The 19,468-nt window shown below is 40.5% G+C and overlaps 1 protein-coding gene across 1 annotated transcript; it reads left to right on the forward strand.

Annotated features, from left to right (window-relative positions):
* Positions 1-11,606: 11,606 nt before the first annotated feature.
* On the forward strand, positions 11,607-19,255 carry SLC25A18 (solute carrier family 25 member 18). The gene is given in 10 exon segments (XM_027857344.1): positions 11,607-11,693; positions 11,796-11,917; positions 12,171-12,297; positions 12,567-12,621; positions 14,813-14,903; positions 15,402-15,520; positions 17,139-17,301; positions 17,624-17,755; positions 18,316-18,420; positions 19,089-19,255. Coding segments are annotated over 10 exon segments (1,152 nt in total). The 3' UTR covers positions 19,240-19,255.
* The last annotated feature ends 213 nt before the right edge of the window (positions 19,256-19,468 follow it).

Genomic DNA, 19,468 nt, shown 5'->3' on the forward strand with positions numbered 1-19,468 from the left:
AGAACTATGGAGTCTGAATGCAGATCAAAGCATACTATTTGCTTTTTTTTTCCTTCTGTTTTGTTTCTTCTTTCTTGTGGTTCCTCCTATTGGTTCTAATTCTTCTTTACAATATGACTAATGTGAAAATGTTTAATAGGAATGTATATGTAAGCCTATATCAGACTGGACGCTGTCTTGGGGAGTGAGGCGGGAAAGGAGGGAGAGAAAATTTAAAACTCAAAAGCTTATGGAAGGGAATGTTGAAAACTAAAAATAAGTTAATAATCTAGGTTAGAGGTAATAGGATTCCTAAAGCTAAGGACAGGAGCCAGAGGACGAGGGAGCACCCTGATAGTCTTCCACTTTTCCACCACCTCCTAACCTTTACAGTAGAGTAACAGAAAAATCTAGGGAGGATGGATAATGGATGATACTGAAGGGAGAAATTTTAGAGGATGCCCCTTTACAAAACATTGAAGCGCTACAAGCAGATGGCTTAAGGGGCCCTGGAAATCTCTGCCCCATCTACCAAATACACACACAGATGCACCCACCACTGACTGATTGGCCTGTCCTGATATCTGAATTTCCTACCATTTGAGTTACTTTTAAAATTTAAGACAGAAAAGAAAAAAAAATTAAGGCAGTATCTCTAGAAAGTCCCTATCAAAACGTAGTTATCTTCTGAGGAGCTTGTCATACTAAATTTTTAACCATTAACACCTTTGATCAGGTGAGTTTCTGGGAAAACTAGCTGCTTCCTAGCCCAGAGAGGGGCTATGAATACAGTCAACACTGAAGGAGATAGAAATAAGAATCTACTACGTGGGATATAGGCCTGGATGGCAAGAAGGAAAGAACCAGGATCCTGGCAGGAGACACCTTGGGGCCACATTGAAAACACATTTTACAGTTTTGCCTGGGGAAAACTCCCTCTCAATGGCCCACCCTGTGGATTCTTGTAACTCTGTCTGCTCCCTAAAAGTCCAGGCACATCCCCTGTTCTCGTTTTCCATTTCTGGGCTTTGAGAAAGCTGTCCTTGAACAATGGCTGCACTTGCCCTGAAGGAAACTTTCCTCCAAAACCTCCAACTCCCTTAAACAGGGGATCCAGCTAGCTAGGGACCCTGAGAGTTTCCAGGGTGAATAGGGTATGAGATAGGTGGTGTCACATGACCTAAGGAAGCAAATATGAACCTGGGAATTGAAAAAAACTTTGGTTCTAGTCCCAGTTCTTTTTTCTATGTGACCTTGAGCAAGTCACCTAACATTTCTTTGTTTCTTTTTCTCCTTCTGTAAAACAGAAGGTACAGTTCTACCCATTACCCTGCTCCCACTGGGGAGGCACATCTGTGATGTATTTCAAGGTCCTCTGAAGAAAAACACTGAGTAAATTCAAGAATTCTGAATTATTTTAATTAGTGGTGGTAACACTAACAAAGAACAAAGAATACAGGACAAAGGTTCCTTGAAGAGTGAGGCAAAAGTCACATTCGGGCAAAAAAACCTATTTATGCTTTATTCATATCTGGAGTTAAATGAAACTTTATTCTGTGTCTCACGTTTCAGTTTTCTTGGTACTACTAAAAGTGGATAGCTCCAGGGTCGCTTTTGCCCCTATCCTTTATCATATGGGTTAAAATGATATCTGATGCCCACTGTAGTGTAATAGGGAAAAGCCCTGGGACCTGGAGTGAGGAGAACTGAGTCCTACTCTCAACTTGAGTACTTAAAATATTTCACCACTGTGGGTCTGAGTTTCATCATCTGTAAAATGAGGGGGTTTAACTGGATCTCCAAGGCTCATTTTAGCTCTACTAGTTTAGATATAAGTCTAGAAAATAAACATATTAATAATAATAATATAAATCATCACTAACAAAAATAGAAGCAACATTGTCATTTGGCGAATAAAGGGTTGTGTGACCCAGCATGAGTCATTTCACTAGTATGTGCTTCAAGAAACTTCTTTAAATGAAATCAAAGATCTTTGGGGTATGGAGGTACAAATAAAAATAAACATGAACCAGGGTATTTTTGTAGCCCTGTGATATAGCACGGAATGGTTTGGCATGTCATCATTTGAGAGGTGAAGAAGCAGTTACTTCCTAGAAACATTTCTGATGATCCTGGTTCTCCAGCATTGTCCTGAAATAGCGGCTTCTGTCAGAACCCCAAACCAATACTGCTCTTTTACATATGGGTCTCCTGGTTGGGAATGAGGGAAAGAGACAGAGCCAGGCTGAAGAAGAGAAGGACTGCTGGATCGGGATGGAAAGGACCCAGAAGGGTTGTGAAGGCTTTAAACCAAGGAGGAGAAAAGAAGCTAGAAGCCAACTCCAGACAGAAGTATGAAGTAGCCAAGTTAACAAGATCGTCAAGGTCATTGGCCTCTCCTTTTAGGGACTATTTCCCATCATTCTCCACCTTTGTTTCTTTTGATGGCAATGTCCTTCCTGTTTGCTGTCTTCTGTCACCAGCATCTTTCAACACTATTCCTCCCTGCTGGTTCTCAGAAAGGATCTGAAACTCATTTAGCTGACAATTATACAGAACTTTATACTTTACAAAATTCTTTATATAAGCTATCTTTACAGAACCTCAGAATTGAAAGGGACCACAGAGACCATCAATCAGTCGACCAATAAGCATTTTTAAGTGCTTCCTATGTGACAGGCACTGTGCTAGAGGCTAGAAATACAAAGGAAAAAGTCAGGATTGACTCTGCCCTCCAGGAGCTTCCAGATAAGTAGAGATAGTCTATTCACAAAGTGATTAGGGGATGGGGGAACCATTAACAACTAGGGAAATCAAACAACATCTCTGCTGAGCAGGCTCTTTAGCCTGTCCCCAGGGTCTGCTCTGCTCCATAGTCAGCTCTCTTCTCTGCTGGTAGGGCTCTCACTTCTCAGAGCTCCTGGTTCCCCTCTGTGATTTTCTGTATCTGTGTCTGGAGTATCCTTCTCCAACTCTCTCAACTATGCCTCCAACTATTGTACTCTCAAACTCCCGGATAGGGCAGCTTCCTCTGGGCAAATCACTGCTAGATGCCGTGACAAATAGGATAAAGGAAGAGAGAGAAACTTCATTCCCCCATTGTGGGGGTCTCTTCCACAAAATGCTCCTCAGGCTTGAACCATGAGCTGTTTCTTCAAAGCCTATAAAGGTCTTGTCTAATGTTTGCTCATAGTGAGGTTGTTCCCTTTAATTCTCTCAGGGAATGTTCACACAGTGCAAAGGGATCAAGGCATTATCTTCACAGATAAACATACTTTGGGTTTACATTCTTCATGATCATGAACAAATGTGAATATTGAAGTAGAAGAACTATGAAATCTCTTAGTTTTAACACTGTGATTCTGTAAATCTTTTCCCTTCTGAAACCTCTCCCCTACCTCCTTGAGTATGGAAAGGGGTGGGGGGGGTGGAAAAAGGGAAATCAAACCCAAGGAAAATTTGAAGACCTGGTATGAATCCAGGAAGACTTGCTAAATTTCATCTTGGCTTTAATAAGGTTTGGGAGACCTGCCACAACCCCACAGTTGATGAATGTTTTTTTAAAAGACTTTTTTGATCTGGTGTTAAATAATTGTCTTGTCTATGTCCAGACAAGTTTATATGAGATGGCGTGTATTTAGGGTTAATTTGGTTTGAAAAGAACTGAGGTTTTTTTCTCTCTAACAATTTACTACATGCAAAACATATTTTAAACATCATCAGACCCCTAATTCTGAGTGCATATGTGAGAGAGACAGCCTTGTTACCTGTTACTCTCTATCCAACAAATGACGGTCCAGCTAATTCGGCCTGGCTGTTCCTCACTTTGTAGGTATGACACTTTGATCAGCTATCTTGGTGCCTTTGTACTGGCTGGCCCTATGCCTGGAGTATATTCTCTTCTCAACTTCCATTCTTAGAAACTTTTGCTTCTGTCAAAATTCAGCTCAAGTGTTACCTCCTACATGAAATCTCTCCAGTTGCTAGTACCCTCCCCCCCCCCAAAAAATTATCATGTATTTATAGTATCCATGTTTTATATACACATGTGTAACCTATATAAACCCTAGGAATCTTTATTCCAATAGGAATAAGGACTCACACTCACACTGACGAGTCAGGTCCCCAGAGGGAGGAACCCCCTCTAAAGGTTCTAAGGGTATGCCTGCCGTTTGGGGGTTTATTTCTAATGTTATTGACTTGAAACCAGTCTGGTATGTTCTCACCAAGAGAAATCACCAGTGCTGTTTACTATGTAGTCCCAATATCATTTAACTAATTAGCAAAGCTAATTTATTTACTAAGATACAGTAAGAACGAAAGTACAAATTCATCTCCTCCAACTGGGCACACGCTCCTATACTACTTTAGTCCCATTTACTTTAAAGCATTTGTTCTCTTCCTAATGTGGCATAGCCAGTGGGCAAAGTCACTTAAAACTGGCATCTTGACTACAGGTCCAATTCACTGTTGGGCTGGATTCCTTATTCTGGCAATGGGACTCATCTGCCAGTGAACTCTGGTATGAACTCTACTTCCTAGACCTTTTGTGGTCTCACAAGATCATAGCTTGGTGTGTGATATCTTTACTCATGGACCTAAGAGCAATAATGAACAAATGGAAAGAGGCAAAGAAAAAGAGATACCACATGTTCACAACCATGCATCTACTGGCCCAGGAAGGGAGATAGGCAGCGGGCAGCAGGAGGCTGCTACCACCACTGCTATGACTTTCCCCACACATATAAGACTGGTAACAGTCTTTGCCTTGCTTACCATCAGGACAGAGAAGTAGATGCCCCTGTGGGAGTCTTTTGTATAAAGCACATTCAGTTCCAGATCAGAAACCAATTGAAGAGTCTCCTTTCTTCACCGCTTAGTAAGGAACAGGAACCAACCATAGAATGCTATAGAATACTTATGCTTCAAAGTCCATTTGGGAGATTGTTATCACACAGAGCATGCTGTGCATGCTTGCACGGACTGGGGTGTCAATGGCTAGCCCCTTGCTGAATTTGTATAGGTGTGTGTGTATACACCTACACATATATACATATATATATGCACACATATACGTATGTATATAAATATATATCTCACATTTATATATATGTATGTGTGTGTACACACACACACATATACATATTATCTCCCCCAATAGAATGTAAGCTCCTTATTTTTGTCTTCATATCTCCAGCATCTAACACAGTGCCTGGCTCATAGTAGGGGTTCAATAAATGATTGCTTGTTCATATCCTTTCAGTATTCCACTGGGGAGGATGCCTTATTAGTCTTGAAGATATGTGTAAATTGGCTTACAGATTTTGGATGTCATTCAGCTGATATATTTTTTGCAAATATTTTTGTTAATCTGTTGCCATTTTAGAGATATGGCTTCTTGTGAAAAAAAAAAAACAAAACCCAAACTTTTATCTTTGTATAACCAAACCCCTCATTTTTGTTCCCAATGTTTTCTTTTATTTGATAAAAATGTCCTTCCTCATCATGGTTGAAGATTTGTTATAGTATTGCTTTTCTGTTTTAAAAATATTTAGATTACCGAACTAGTTAGATTTTACTTTAGCAGATGGATCCAAACTTTTTTTTTTTAGCCAGAGCTATAATTTTCCCAGCAATTTTGCTTTAATAGTGATTCCATTCCCCAATGTTTTTTTAATTAAAAATTTTATTATAACATAAAACATCAGTAGAAACAATCAAACTTGCTTAGGAACTATTTGCTTCTAAATGACAGTTCTAGCACAGAAAGTATCAGGATTCTTTGTTCGTGCTCATTCACTTTTCCTCATATTATGATAGTTAGTATGTACTGTACTTCTGGCTCTGCTTTTTTTTTTTTGCTTTATATTACTCCATAAAAGTATTTCCAGATTTCTTTGGATTCCTCATACCCTCATACTTCTCCATCTTAATTGTATTATAATGTTCCATCTTCAGTGTTTTTTAATGTGTGTCTATCAAACATCAGTCTTATTTTCTTTTGGTTTTACTTCTGGGTTCTCTGTGCTATTCCATTGACCTATTTCGCTTTTCTTTTTCTCAGTAAGAGAGTTTAAAACTTTTTCCTTTGCAGACTTTATTTTTTAAATATTCTTGATATCCTTGTTTATCTTATTTTCCTCATGAATTTATGATTATGAAATTATGATTTTCAGTCTACCATTTTTAATAATGGCTATCTGTGCTTCTAGCCATGTGTGTAATAGAAGGTGAAGGGTTGGTGAACATGCAAATTAGTTACACTCCCACTTGACTGGTCCCCAGACTTGTGTGGGCCGCACCATCAATTCTCCCTTCAGTTGTGGCTTTCTTCTTTAGTCAATACTCTCACTCAGATGATGAGTTTTTGAACGCAGAACAAAAATATTAAAGATACTTGAAGCCACCAGCCTGAGCAAACTTAATTCTAGCTCTTCCCTCACAGGGACTGCTATAGGGTTTAGTTTGAACTACAGGGACTTTGCCCACTGGCTATGCCACATTAGGAAGAGAACAAATGCTTTAAAGTAAACGGGACTAAAGTAGTATAGGAGTGTGTGCCCAGTTGGTGGAGATGAATTTGTACTTTCGTTCTTACTGTATCTTAGTAAATAAATTAGCTTTGCTAATTAGTTAAATGATATTGGGACTACATAGTAAATAGCACTGGTGATTTCTCTTGGTGAGAACATACCAGACTGGTTTCAAGTCAATAACATTAGAAATAAATGATAATATTCTTAAGAGTTACAAATATTATCTTCCCATAAAAGAAGTAAATAGTTTAACCTTATTAAATCCCTTATATTTTGTCTTTCATGTTCACCTTCATGTGTTTCTCCTGATTTGTGTAAGTCAAATTTTCTGTTCAGTTCTGATTTTTTCCTCAAGAATACCTGAGTAATTTGGTTCATTAAATATTCATTTTTCCCTTGCAGGATTACACTCAGTTTAGCTGAGTAGATTATTCTTGATTGCAAACCCAGCTCGTTTGCTCCTCAGAGTATTATATTCTGTGCCCTTCAGTTTTTTGATGTAGAAGCTGCTAAATCTTGTGTTAGCCTGACTGTGGCTCCACAATGTTTGAATTTTTTTTCTAATTGCTTGTAATATTTTCTCCTTGACCTGGAAGCTTTGAAACTTAGCTATAATGTTCCTATAAGTTTTCATTTGGGGATCTTTTTCAGGTGGTCATAAGTGGATTTTTTCTATTTCTATTTTACCCTCTAGTTAAAAGAACTTCAGGGCAATTTTCCTTAATAATTTATTGAAGCAATTTATTTATTGCAGAAGTCCCTAGACTTTTTTTAATCATAATTTTCAGGTAATCTGATAATTCTCATATTATCTCTTTTTGATCTGTTTTTCAGTTGTTTTTCTAATGAGATGTTTCACATTTTCTTCTATTTTTCATTCTTTTGATTTTATTTTATTATTTCCTGATATCTTATAAAATCATTAGCTTCCCCTTGCCCAATTTTAACTTTTAAGGAATTATTTTCTTTGGTAAGTTTTTGCATCTCTTTTTCCAATTGACCTTCTTTTCATGATTTTCTTGCTTTTCTTACTTTACTCATTTCTTTTTCCATTTTTCTTCAACCTCTCTTACTTTATTTTTAAAGTTCTTTTTAAGCTTTTCCAATAACTCTTTTTGGGCTTGTGATCATTTTACATTTTTCTTTGAAGCTTTAAAAGAAGCTGTTTTGTCTTCTCCTGAGTTTGAACCCTGATCTTCTCTATCACCATAGTAGCTATCTATGGTCTGTTTATTTACTTATTTCTTAATGGTCTATTTCTTAGCTTCTAACTTTATGTTAGAGTCAGACTCTGTTCCTGGGGTGTGGGGGATAATGTCTCAGGCTTCAGATTTTTGATGCTGTTGTTTTCTGAGCTCTGTCTGAGAGCCTCTGACCTCTTGGTTCTTCCAATGTTCTATAATCCAAGGCCAGGGGCATACAGAGTGTTCAAGGAAAACTAGCACCTTTGGTGTGAGGGCTTGCCAAGCCCTTTTCAGGGCTACTTATCCACTGTTGGTGTCTACCTGCCACTCAACTTTCACCTGTAGCTCTGAGAAGCATTAGCATGCACAGTAGCCACACCACAATAAACCATCTCAGCAGACAGGCTAAACCAGGTTAAGGGTAACCCAACAGACCTCAAACCCATCAGTAAGTTGGGGGAGTGTCTACCCCAAGCATAGGAAGACTTCCCCTGGTGGAATGGGCAGATAAGAATAATTTGTTCTAATGGCCATGAAGGTGGCTGAAGCAGGAGCTGTGGAGCACTCAGAGCTTGGTCAGACATTGAAGATGCCAAGGTCATCCACTGCATCCCAGACCATCACCAGTAGTCTTCAATTTTGTCTTGATACTGAACTTTGATGACTGGAAGAGAGAATGAGGCTGACAACTTTGTGCAACTCTGCCTCACTTAAATCCATTTTACATGCCAAATTAAGACATTGCCTGTGATGTCATCGGTCCTCTTTGAAAACGAGGGACAAACAACAATCTTTTAGAACAGATTTACTTGAACTTTCTCTGAGTTTGGAAAGTTATAAAATATGAATTTTAAAAATATGCCTTCAGTCTAGTGCTGAGCTCCTAAACTAGGAATGTTCAATCAATTAATCAATAAATATTTATTAAGCATTTATTTTATGCCAGGCACTCTGCTAAGCACTGGGGATACAAAAAAAAGGCAAAAGATAGTCCCTGCCTTCGAGCAGTTTACAAGCTAGTGGGGGAGACAACATGCAAACAAATATATACAAAGTGAGATGTATACAGGATAAATAGGAAATAAATAAATATAAAATAAAATAAATAGGAATTAATTAAAAAGAGGGAAGACTGGAATTAAGAGGGATTCGAAGACTTCCTGTAGAAGGTAAGATTTTAGTTGAGATTTAAAGGAAGCCAGGGAGGTCAGTAGTATAGTTGGAGAGGGAGAGCTTTCCAAGCACCTGGGAGAGCCTGAGAAAATGCCTGGAGGTGAGATGGTAATTTCTTGTTTGTGAGGCAGTCTTGTTTGCCAGTAAAATTACAAAAAGTGCTCTCTTTTTATACACTCTTCCCCTTCCTCTCTCCACACCCCAGGATACACAAATGAATCTGTATGTAACATTGGCCACATACTTAGAGAAAATAGGTTTCTTTAAAGCAAGTGACAAAACAGAAAGCAAAAAAACCCCCCAAAACTCTCTTAATAAAGATCAGTAAAGCAGATTCATTTTTCCTAGAAAGAGAATGAAAAGATGGGGGAAAGAAGAGGAGAATGAGGTTGAAATCACCAAAACTTTAAGTATTTGCTAATTTTGCTGTTATTATAAAGGGTATTTATCATTTTCTCTTAACTTTTAGTAGTAGCACAGATTATTTTTGTACATTTATCTCACATCCTACTACTTTTGTTACCTCCAAAAATTTTTCTATTGGCTGTTTTGGGTTTTTAAGGTATACAATCATGATGACTGCAAATAGAGATAATTTAACTTCTGAAGTGTCAATATTTGGTTTTTTACTGCTTTACTGTTTTAGACAGATGGTCAAGCATGCTTCTGTTCTCTCAGTGAAAAGTCAGGGTACTGTGGGGGGCAAAATGTTACCCAGATTTTTTGATATGGTCACAGTATTATTTGCTTTTGCTTGATTTTTTCTTTTGTGCAAAGGAGGGTCAGTTTTGGGGTGAGGAAGGGATGTCTGGAAATAACTGTGCTGAGGAGATAGAAGGCATTGATGAAAATTATTTTTTAAAAATAATATATATATATACATTTTTTTTTGCCAGGAATTAACATCAAGGTCACTGGCCTATAGTTTGTAGATTGCTCTTTCCTTTTTCAAAAAGCAGAATGACATTTGACCTTCACTAGACACATAGTACCTCTAGTTCTCCAGAATCTTTCAGTGATCCCAGACAAGGGTTCAGCAATCACATTTGCCAGTTCTTTCAGTACACTGTGATGCAGTTCATCTGAGCTTGGCGACAGACTCATCCAGGTATTCTTTTATTATCTCCTTGCTTATTTTTTATTTTAACTCTCTGTCGAACTATTTTGTTTTGCCTTTTCCAGTTCCGATATCATACTCCTTAGCTGAGAAGACAGAATCAAAATAAGAATTGAATATTTCTGCCTTCTCTCTTATCTATTGGCATCATTCCAACCAGCAGATTATCCATTCCTTCCTTGATCCTCTATCTCTTTCCTTTGATAACTTTTTTTTAAAAAGTTTTTTTTTGCTGTCCTTAGTGATGTGGTTTGAGAGGTTCAGGGACCCCTCACAGACCAAAGTACAGGACAAGATCGTCTGGAATGAATTCATGGACTCAAGCATTCTTTAAGTCAAGTTGGCAAAGGTTTATCCTAACACTAATATGGTGGGCAGAGCTCCTTAAGGGATTCTGCAACCTAACAAGAATGATGCTAAAGCTTATATAGGAAAAGTAGTAGATTTTGTGCCAAGTATGCTAATTAGGTGATAACATACAACCCTACTCACAGGCGTTATTTACTACTGGAAACCAGGGAGGAAGGTTCCTAACATGTATTTTCGGTCTGTTTTGTGTGTAACAAAATAGCTTTGGGAGTTAATGTCTATAACTTGATCTCTGGATTGTATATGATAACTGTGGGATTCAGTACATGATAGTTTTGTTGATACAAGAGAGTCTCATTCATACAAGAGCAATTCTATAGAGGTTGGCTTGTTCTTGTTAACATAGAGAGAGATAGTGAGATAGTTTGCCTCACTGGGCCCACTCCTGAGTTACTGCCAGAGATAGGGTCTTTGAACTGGGGAGAAAATTGTCAGAGATAGTGTTTTGAGTCTAGAGAGAAATATGGTATTGGAATTGAGTACAGGCACGCAAGCACCCCATCACTTAGCATGCCTGTCATCATTATTTACATATTTTGCCAAGCTTTTGTGGTCATCTTCCATTACCTATCCCAATTTTTTACTTTCTATAGTTTGTTATCTGTGCATCTACATCAGTCTCTTTTGACAACTCCCCCCTTTCTCATCACAATTCTTTCTCTCTGTGTCTTTAGAAATTTAATTTTGAAAACTCCTCATCCCTCCTGGGCTGACTACCTGTGAACAATTTCAGGCCATGGGATCCCTAACCATGAGCTACAATGGAAACTGGAGATGTCTCTACTGAAATTTTGCAAACCCAACTTCCAAGGCTCTCCTTCAGCAAAGTTGTGATGTGAGCAAAGTCCTTCCCCGCCCTGCCCAAAATTCCCCATTGCTCCGTCCTAACCAGGCCAGCCTTTGACCTAAATTATACCCTGCTGCTCAATTACCTCTCCCTTCCATGGTCAAAACTCCCAGCTGCTCTTTTCTATGTTCTCATTTTAGAAATTAGGCAGAAAGTCAACATAGTAAATTAATTTATATGAAGTTGAAAACAACTCCAGTTTGCTAACCCGAATGAACATCTCATTGGTAGAATTTCTGATATCCTGATTAAAGTAGTTCCAGGAATTCAACAGCATCCATATGTGGGTGAGAGGGAATTTGTAGATTAAAGATTGGTCAGAATTATGATCTTGCTGCAGTGGGGGTGGGTCAATGGGGTCAGTGGACTGAATCAATTCCTTGGGCTCTAGGCAATAAGTTATGCAGGATGCTCTCTCTACCCTCACAGCTGAATCCCGTGGGATCCCTTCTCCTCAAGGGGTACCCTTGGGCCCCACCCAGGGGATGGTGATGGCTAATAAGACTAATCTCACTAATCTCAGGTAAGTGCTGAGTTGGGTCCCCAAAGCCTCCCCTGCGGATCCCCTCTCCCTCCCCACCCCCTAAAAGGGGCGGGGCATCCTTGGACTGTCCCCCCCAGGGAAGCTCCGCCCCTTTCCCCAGAGGTGCTGTCAGGCGCAAGGCATCATGGGGGCTATGCAGAGCTGTTGGGAAGATGGGGACCAAATCCGGTGAGACTTGGGGCTCCATTCCCACCCTCGAAGTGGAGAGTATGGGTGGGAGGAGGCAGGGGTTGGGGGGAAGCAGCCCTATGCCCCCGCGGCATTGGAAGTGGGGCAGCTTTCCTCGTGGGCCTCCTGCTGCCTGCCCCACCCAACCCCGGAAGGATCACCCCCTCCCCCTGGGGGGGTCTCCATGGGGGGGTCCCCTGGGGACTGACGCGGACCTGCCCCCTCTTCGCCTCTTCTCTCTCCTTGCTCCCAGTGTCCCAGCGAAACTGACCAATGGTGGAGTGGCAGGGCTGGTGGGGGTGACCTGTGTGTTCCCCATTGACTTGGCCAAGACTCGGCTGCAGAACCAGCATGGAAAGATGGCCTACAAAGGAATGTAGGTGAAGGCTGCAGGGCTGAGCGGGTGCCAGGGGGTGGGGGGAGAACCAGGGAGGGCAGGAGGAGGAGCTGGAGGGGGGGGGTGAGCAGGCAGAGGAGGAGGAGCTGGAGGGAGGACACTGCCCCTCTCCTGCACCTGGCATCTTACTAAGGTTTGGACCCTAGGATTTGGGGCCAAGACAGGACAGAGAAGAGCAGTCATCCCAGCTATGGGCTAGAATGGCAGGGCAGGAGAGAAACAAGACATGTCCCCTATCTCTTTCTCTTCTAGGATAGATGCCTGGTGAAGACAGCCCACACAGATAGCTTTTGTGGCATGTACAGAGGTGGGCTTAATTGGGACCCCAGGGAATGGCAAGGCACAGTGGGTCAGGGTTGTGGATTTAGCACAGGGGCTTTCAGACTTTGAGGATATGAATAGAACCTCTGGGGTTATTTTACAACCTAAACCTCCTTTCTGGAGAGTGATCTAGAGCGTGTGAGGTGGGCAGATAAATTATCAGCCTATTTGTGGCAACAACTGTGTCCTTTAAAATGGAGGCCAAGCTAGGGATGTTTCATGCAACTAGCTCTAGAGTTAAATGAATATAGTATGAAGGCTTGTAAACTAGGTAGAGTCCTAGGCTGAATTAGGAGACTTTGTAGTTCTGACCCCAAATTTGCCAGACGTCTTTGGTCCTCATGAAAAGATAATTCCCATGGTGGCAGCTAGGTGGTGCAGTGGATAGAGCACCGGCCCTGAAGTCAGGAAGACCTGAGTTCAAATCCAGCCTCAGACCAAACACTTGACGCGTACTAGCTGTGTGACCTTGGGCAAGTCACTTAACCCCGATTGCCTCACCAAAAAAAAATAAAGAAACAAAAATAAACAGAAGATAATTCCCATTTTATGCAACCCAACCCATCTGCTCCACCTTCCCCTCCCAAGCTGTGGTGACAGTTACATATAACAGCATAAGAGTAAATGGAGTAGTTGTTGAGTTGTGCCCCTTTGTGACCTCATTTGGGGTTTTCTTGACAGAGGTACTGGAGTGGTTTGCTGTTTTCTTCTCCAGCTCATTTTATAGATGAGGATGGTCCACTGAGGCAAACAGGGTTAAGTGACTTGTCCAGAGTCACACAGCTACTGTCTGAAGCCAGATTTGAACTCACAAAGATTAGTCTTCCTGACTCCAGACCTGGCACTATCCATTGCACCACCTAGCTACCCTTGGAGTAGTAAATGATAGTAAATGCTGTAGAGATTGTAGATAGTGAGAGCTAAAAAGGCCATTAAAGATCATAGGATTATAGGTTATCAGTTTTAACCCCACCATTTTGCAGATGGTAGAAGTGTAGATACCTTAAGCTTGGAAGAGATCTGGAGGTCATTTTCCAGAAGTAGAAACTGAGGCTTAGGGGGTGAAGTGACATAAGCTGATTCCAAAAGTGGCACAGAAAATCCTTCTTAATCTATGTTATTAAGGATAACATTGACTTTTTTAAAAATGTAGTTATTAAACTAATGTTGTCAAAAGGCTATTTTTTAAAAGGTCCATATATAATTTAAGCAGTTAAAAGAGAGGGTATCATTATGGTATGAGATTATTATTACTAATTACATGGTATTAGGATAGGGAAGGGAGATGTGATTTCACTCTTCTAGGGAATTCCCAGATGAGAAAACTCCCTCTAACAATCAGGTCCAGCACCTTCTTTGTATATTGAGAAGTGACACTTCCAGAGTCCCAAGCCAGTGTGTGTAGAACTTGAACCCAGGTTTTCCTGGTTCCAAGCCTGCTCTCCATCCATTGGCTTCAGGACCAGGAAGCCAGATTTAAGGTCAGAGGGTGTTACTGCCTCACCAAGTACATATGTAGTATTATGAAACGAAGTTAATGCAGCCTTTTAGAAGAGCTAAAAATAGGATATTGACCAGAGTTGGAGCTTAATTTTATAGGGTTTCCCAGAAACTCATTTATAGATTTTCTGTAAGATTTTTAAAAAAGCATCCCACTCAATGAAATTAGGAGTCAACATAGTTGCAGGGGTGAGGAACTTGTAGCACCGAGGCCACATGTAACCCTCTAGGGCCTCAAGTGTGGCCCTTTGACTGAATCCAGACTTCACAGAATTTGCCCTAATGTTCAGAATTCAGACTTAGACTCATAACTGGATCTTCCTGGCACTCCTCTTGTACCTTTCCCACCTCTTCCTGGATCACTGTCTCTCTGATCAGCACTGGAAAAATCATATATTGTAGGCAATATACTTCTAGTCTCTTTGGAGTTAAGACTAAATTAGGCAGAGAATGATACTCGGGCATAAAAAAAATATAAAACAAAATGCCTACAAAGCCATAGCAAATTCCCTGTCCTCTAGGGGTTGGTTTGTTTTCTAAGAGGCAGAAGAGACAAGAACACAGGACTAGCAGAAAACATTAAATGAATCTGCAAATTTTAAAAAATGCACAGTGGTTTATATATCTTGTTACCTCTGGCACTGGATCAATCCTTTTATTTTCCTATCAATTCCCAGGGGCAGCAGTGAACCTAACCTTAGTCACTCCAGAGAAAGCTATCAAGCTGGCAGCCAATGACTTCTTCCGAGAGCAGCTCTTACAAGATGGGTAATGGGCAAAAGGGTGGCTTTGAAACTCCCTTTCGTGTGCATGTGTCTGTGTGTACCTAAGTTTACACACATGGCTAGGGGTTAGAGAAGTGTTGGTAGGAATTGGGAATAGGTGGAAGAATGAAGTGAGAAGGCTTAATTCTAGGACAATGTCTACCAGCCTTGAAATTTCTTTAAAACAAACACAGAAAAAAATCTAGCCCTTCTCCTTGAATCTCAGGCAGTAGGGAGCAGCAGGAACTGTCAGTGGCTTCAACTTTTGTTTCAAATTCTTTTATCCTAACACCCCAATTTGGCCCCAGGGAACCCCAACCACGGGTTAATTTTATTCAGACATGAGTGGCAGTCATTGGGAGCAGAGCTGAGTAGAAGCATCTTGGCCATTGACCACTTTAATTTACCCCATTTCAGAGAGTGAGGATGGCCATCCATATATGATAAAGGAGTCTGACTGTCCATCTGGTCTCTCTGGGGCTTGTCTGGGCTGGCCCTGCAGGTCAAAACAGAATCTGATAAGGGAGATGCTGGCTGGGTGTGGAGCTGGGGTGTGCCAGGCGGTGGTTACCTCTCCCATGGAAATGCTGAAGATACAGCTGCAGGACGCTGGACGACTGGGTGAAGCTTGGACAGGGTAGAAGATTGAGTAGGTTGTTCATGTCCTTTTGGCAGGTGGAAAAGGTCTTTCAGCCCATTCAGACATGCAAACAAAGACTCCCTACTCCTAAGGAAAGGGGGCCAGAAGAAAGGAACCAGGGAGGGACACAAAAAAGCATCTTCCTCTTTTTGGGGGGGACTGGATCCTCAGGCTAAATATTTAGTATGCCAAACTAGAATTCATCTAGCTGGTTTTTTTTTTCTCCCAGGCAGATCCAAACCAGCCTGAGTTAATGTCAATCAGAAACCTGATTTAAGGTTCTATACAGTTCTAGCTAAACTGGGGGAATTCCCAGTACTTTATGACTTTGACCATTTTAGGTTAAGAATATGTTATAAGGATCAAAATAGTGATTAAATAATTTTGCTTCTGTGTACACCTATATTCTCAAAGCTAATTCATTTGGGGCCTGGCACCTTGAATTCAAACAACCTGTGAATTACGATTTTTTACTAGGAACTCATAATTAAGACAAAACTTAAGAGAAGCATGACAAAATCAGTTAACTTTATAATTTTTCTTGATAAATGCTGTGGTCATTACTGGAGATTTTTATGCATATGTATTAAATAATAAGTGCTTGTTATTAATTTATATGTTAATCTCAGGCCCTTCTAAGTGAGCTGACTGCAGCCTCAAAAATTTGTCATACTTAAGATGGGTGCAATGTAGTTGCCAAAGTGGGAGCCTTCAGGTTTCAAGGCAGGAATACAATCTGAGCCATAATCTGGAAAAGGAAGTACTGTGAAATTCCCTAAATTGTAGGTGACAGTTCTTATAAGTAGTAGAGTGCCAAACTGTCGAGGATAAACTGTACAGATACCTCACAAGGCTGTAGCAGTGGGCAGAAAATTAGCAAATTAATTTCAGTGGGTAAAGTGTATTAGGAGAAATCATCCAAACTACTTATATCTAAGCTGTGCTCCAAAGGCTCTAAATTACTATTTATGACTTAGGAATGTATCCTGGGTGGCACTATCAACTAATGATTTCCGTGAAAATTTCAAATTAGTGTGCTGTCATAACAAAAAAAGACCAGCAAGCATTAGGCGTTACAAGTGAGATATTAGAAACAATCCAAAAGATATGGAATATGGTATGCTTGCATCTGGAATAGTGTTTGCTACCAAAGAAAATGGAGTAGATTAAGAGTGCTACTAACGTGGTCAAAGGGATAGTGGGATGGATGATTATGAGTGACTTAAAAAATGGGACTCTTTAGTATGGAAGAATGAGGGCTGAAAGTTTTAGAATAAAAGGAAATGCTACTGAGGAAATAGTATATGTATGAAAGTTATATAGGCTGAAAAAAAAAGATGAATTAATGAATGATTGCATTTAAGGAACACATGGGATATATTCCTATCTCTTTAACATCAGTCATAAATGGATTTTCCAGTGCTCTCTTTTGGAAAATTTCTATCAAATATGGAATACTTGGTTCAGTGAATCTTAGATGTAGCCCAGTGTGGCCATTCTTATTCCCTTACCACCAAGGAGAGGCTTGTGAGTGTGCATAGAAGGGGAAGTCAGGCAGGGAGTAAAAGGAAGCCTGCCTGCTTCTCCCATCTTTTCCAGTTGGTCAGCAGCACAGGACATGCACATCAACAGCTTCCCCTGTCAGGCCCTATACCACAGACTCCACCCCTAAGCGTCCTTCTGCCACCATCATTGCCTGGGAAGTCTTTCATACTCAAGGCCTGAGTGGCCTTTATAGGGGTTTTGGTGCTACTCTCCTAAGGTAAGAGTTGAAGTCATCTTCTGGTTTGAACATATCAGGCTCGATTTCCCAGCAACTGAACTGATCAGAGGGATAGGGCCATTCAAAGGGATCTTTGGTAGGCCATGTCAAGTGTTTTCCTCAGTTTCCCTTACCCCCAGTTCCACATTGGGATAGCTGATTGTCCTTACGCTCCATGTGTTTGCAAAAGGTCTGGCAGGATCCCACCCCAGAGCCCCAAGACAATTTAAAGAACCTCTGCCTACTGACTGGACCCATGTGTTTCTAGGATATTGGTCTTTTTTGGTTTGTGGTATAAGCTATTTCCCCTCCTCTCCTACAGGGACATTCCTTTCTTGGTCATCTATTTTCCTTTTTTTGCCAACCTCAACAATCTAGGGATCAATGAAGCTACTGGGAAGGCCCCTTTTGCCCACTCATTTGCATCTGGTTGTTTAGCAGACACCCTTGGATGGTAAGAGTCTGGGTTAAACTGGTGGCTTAAGAGACAGGAGTAGGTCTCTAGGGTGAAGGGTAAGTCAACTTTAAGGGACATTTTAAAAATGTTTTTAGGGTAACAATACTGAACAGCCTAATACTGCAGCATCAGATTAGAAAAAAATTACAATAAAAATTAGGGTAATAGGGAATTTAATATACATAGAATATACATTCCACACTCCATAAAGGATGACACCAATATCCCACTTAGAACTACTGGAGAGACTTGTTAGGCACTGGAATTAAGAGCTGTGTTTTACTTTCAGCCAATGACAGATCCTTTTCTGCCTTGGTTTCATCAACTTATTACCTCTCAATAGACTAGTATAGATCAGGAAAAAAAAATAACCTGAAAATTATTAGTCTCTGGTTAATGTAACAAGCAAAATAATGGGCTTCCAGCAGTATTTCCTTCGGCTTTAGGGCTGTGGTTAGTTATGGCTCTTCTGAGGAAGTGCCTTGGGTCAACTGTCATGATTCTTTCTTGTTCATTGGATCATGGAGGTAGGGAAACCCAACATCAGAGGCAAGAAGTTTGTGACTTCTTTTTCTATTTGTTTTAGTTTTGAAAACTCGAATTCAAACTCTCAAGAAAGGTGTGGGGGACGAAGCCTATAATGGGATCATAGACTGTGCCAGGTGAGGACTGTTTTCCTTTATCAACTGAGACTGGATTAATTCTGTAATTTGACTTGAATTGTATATTCTAATTTTTGCATATCTTATCCCCAGTAATTCCTACCCCCAGGGAGCCTGATAATCTGTCACTTTTTCATCGTTGTTTCCCTGGTACCTAACACAATGCCTTGCACATAATAGGCACATAATGCCTTAAACATTTAGCTGAACATATAGAGAATATGTTTTCCTAAGAACCAGCCTAGAGACCAGTCATTGCTTTGCCCTGTTAAGGCTTAGCATTTCCTCATTTCTTCCCACCTGAATAATCTGTCTTATTAAAAAAATGCTGGGACCTACCCATTCTCCTTCTCCCTTTCAACTCCAAGGGAAGAAAACAATTATTTTTGCTGCCTTTGACTGCCAAAGGTAGTCAGTGGGAAGATCTTTTAGCCAGTTTCCTCTAAACAGTAATTCAGGATGACCTCAAGTATACAGGGTATGACTGGTGAATCACTAATTTGCTGATATTAGCCTGTGGAACAAGGTTTCCTGCTTAGGCTCCGCCTAACCCAAGGGAAATTACCTACCACAAGAAACAGTAATACAGGGATAGAATTCACTGAATTATGCTTGTATTATATTGTATTTTTGTTCTTCGGCTTAACCAGGATCTTCTTTCTCTCCAGGAAAATCTGGACTCATGAGGGACCTGTTGCCTTTATGAAAGGGGCTGGTTGCCGGGCCCTAGTCATAGCACCTCTTTTTGGTATTGCCCAAGGTGTCTATTACCTCGGTATTGGGGAAACCATCTTAACATTTTTCTTTAGTTCAAGCTAAAAAAGGACTCTCCAGCAGATATAACAATACTCTTTTAATTTAATAGTTGCTAAACACTGAGAAACGGACCTGGTCACATTAATTCCTAGTTATGAAGCTAGGAATTAATTCCAGACATTGGGGCAAAGAAAAATCAGAAGCTTAAGAGATAATTATAGGAACCTGTGTAACTAACTATACCAACTCTAGACCATGGCCAGTTCAAGGATCAGAATGACTACAGCTGATG

The sequence above is a fragment of the Vombatus ursinus genome, unplaced genomic scaffold (genome assembly GCF_900497805.2).
Source record: "Vombatus ursinus unplaced genomic scaffold, bare-nosed wombat genome assembly UNPS02012082.1, whole genome shotgun sequence".
Classification (NCBI taxonomy): Eukaryota; Metazoa; Chordata; class Mammalia; order Diprotodontia; family Vombatidae; genus Vombatus; species Vombatus ursinus.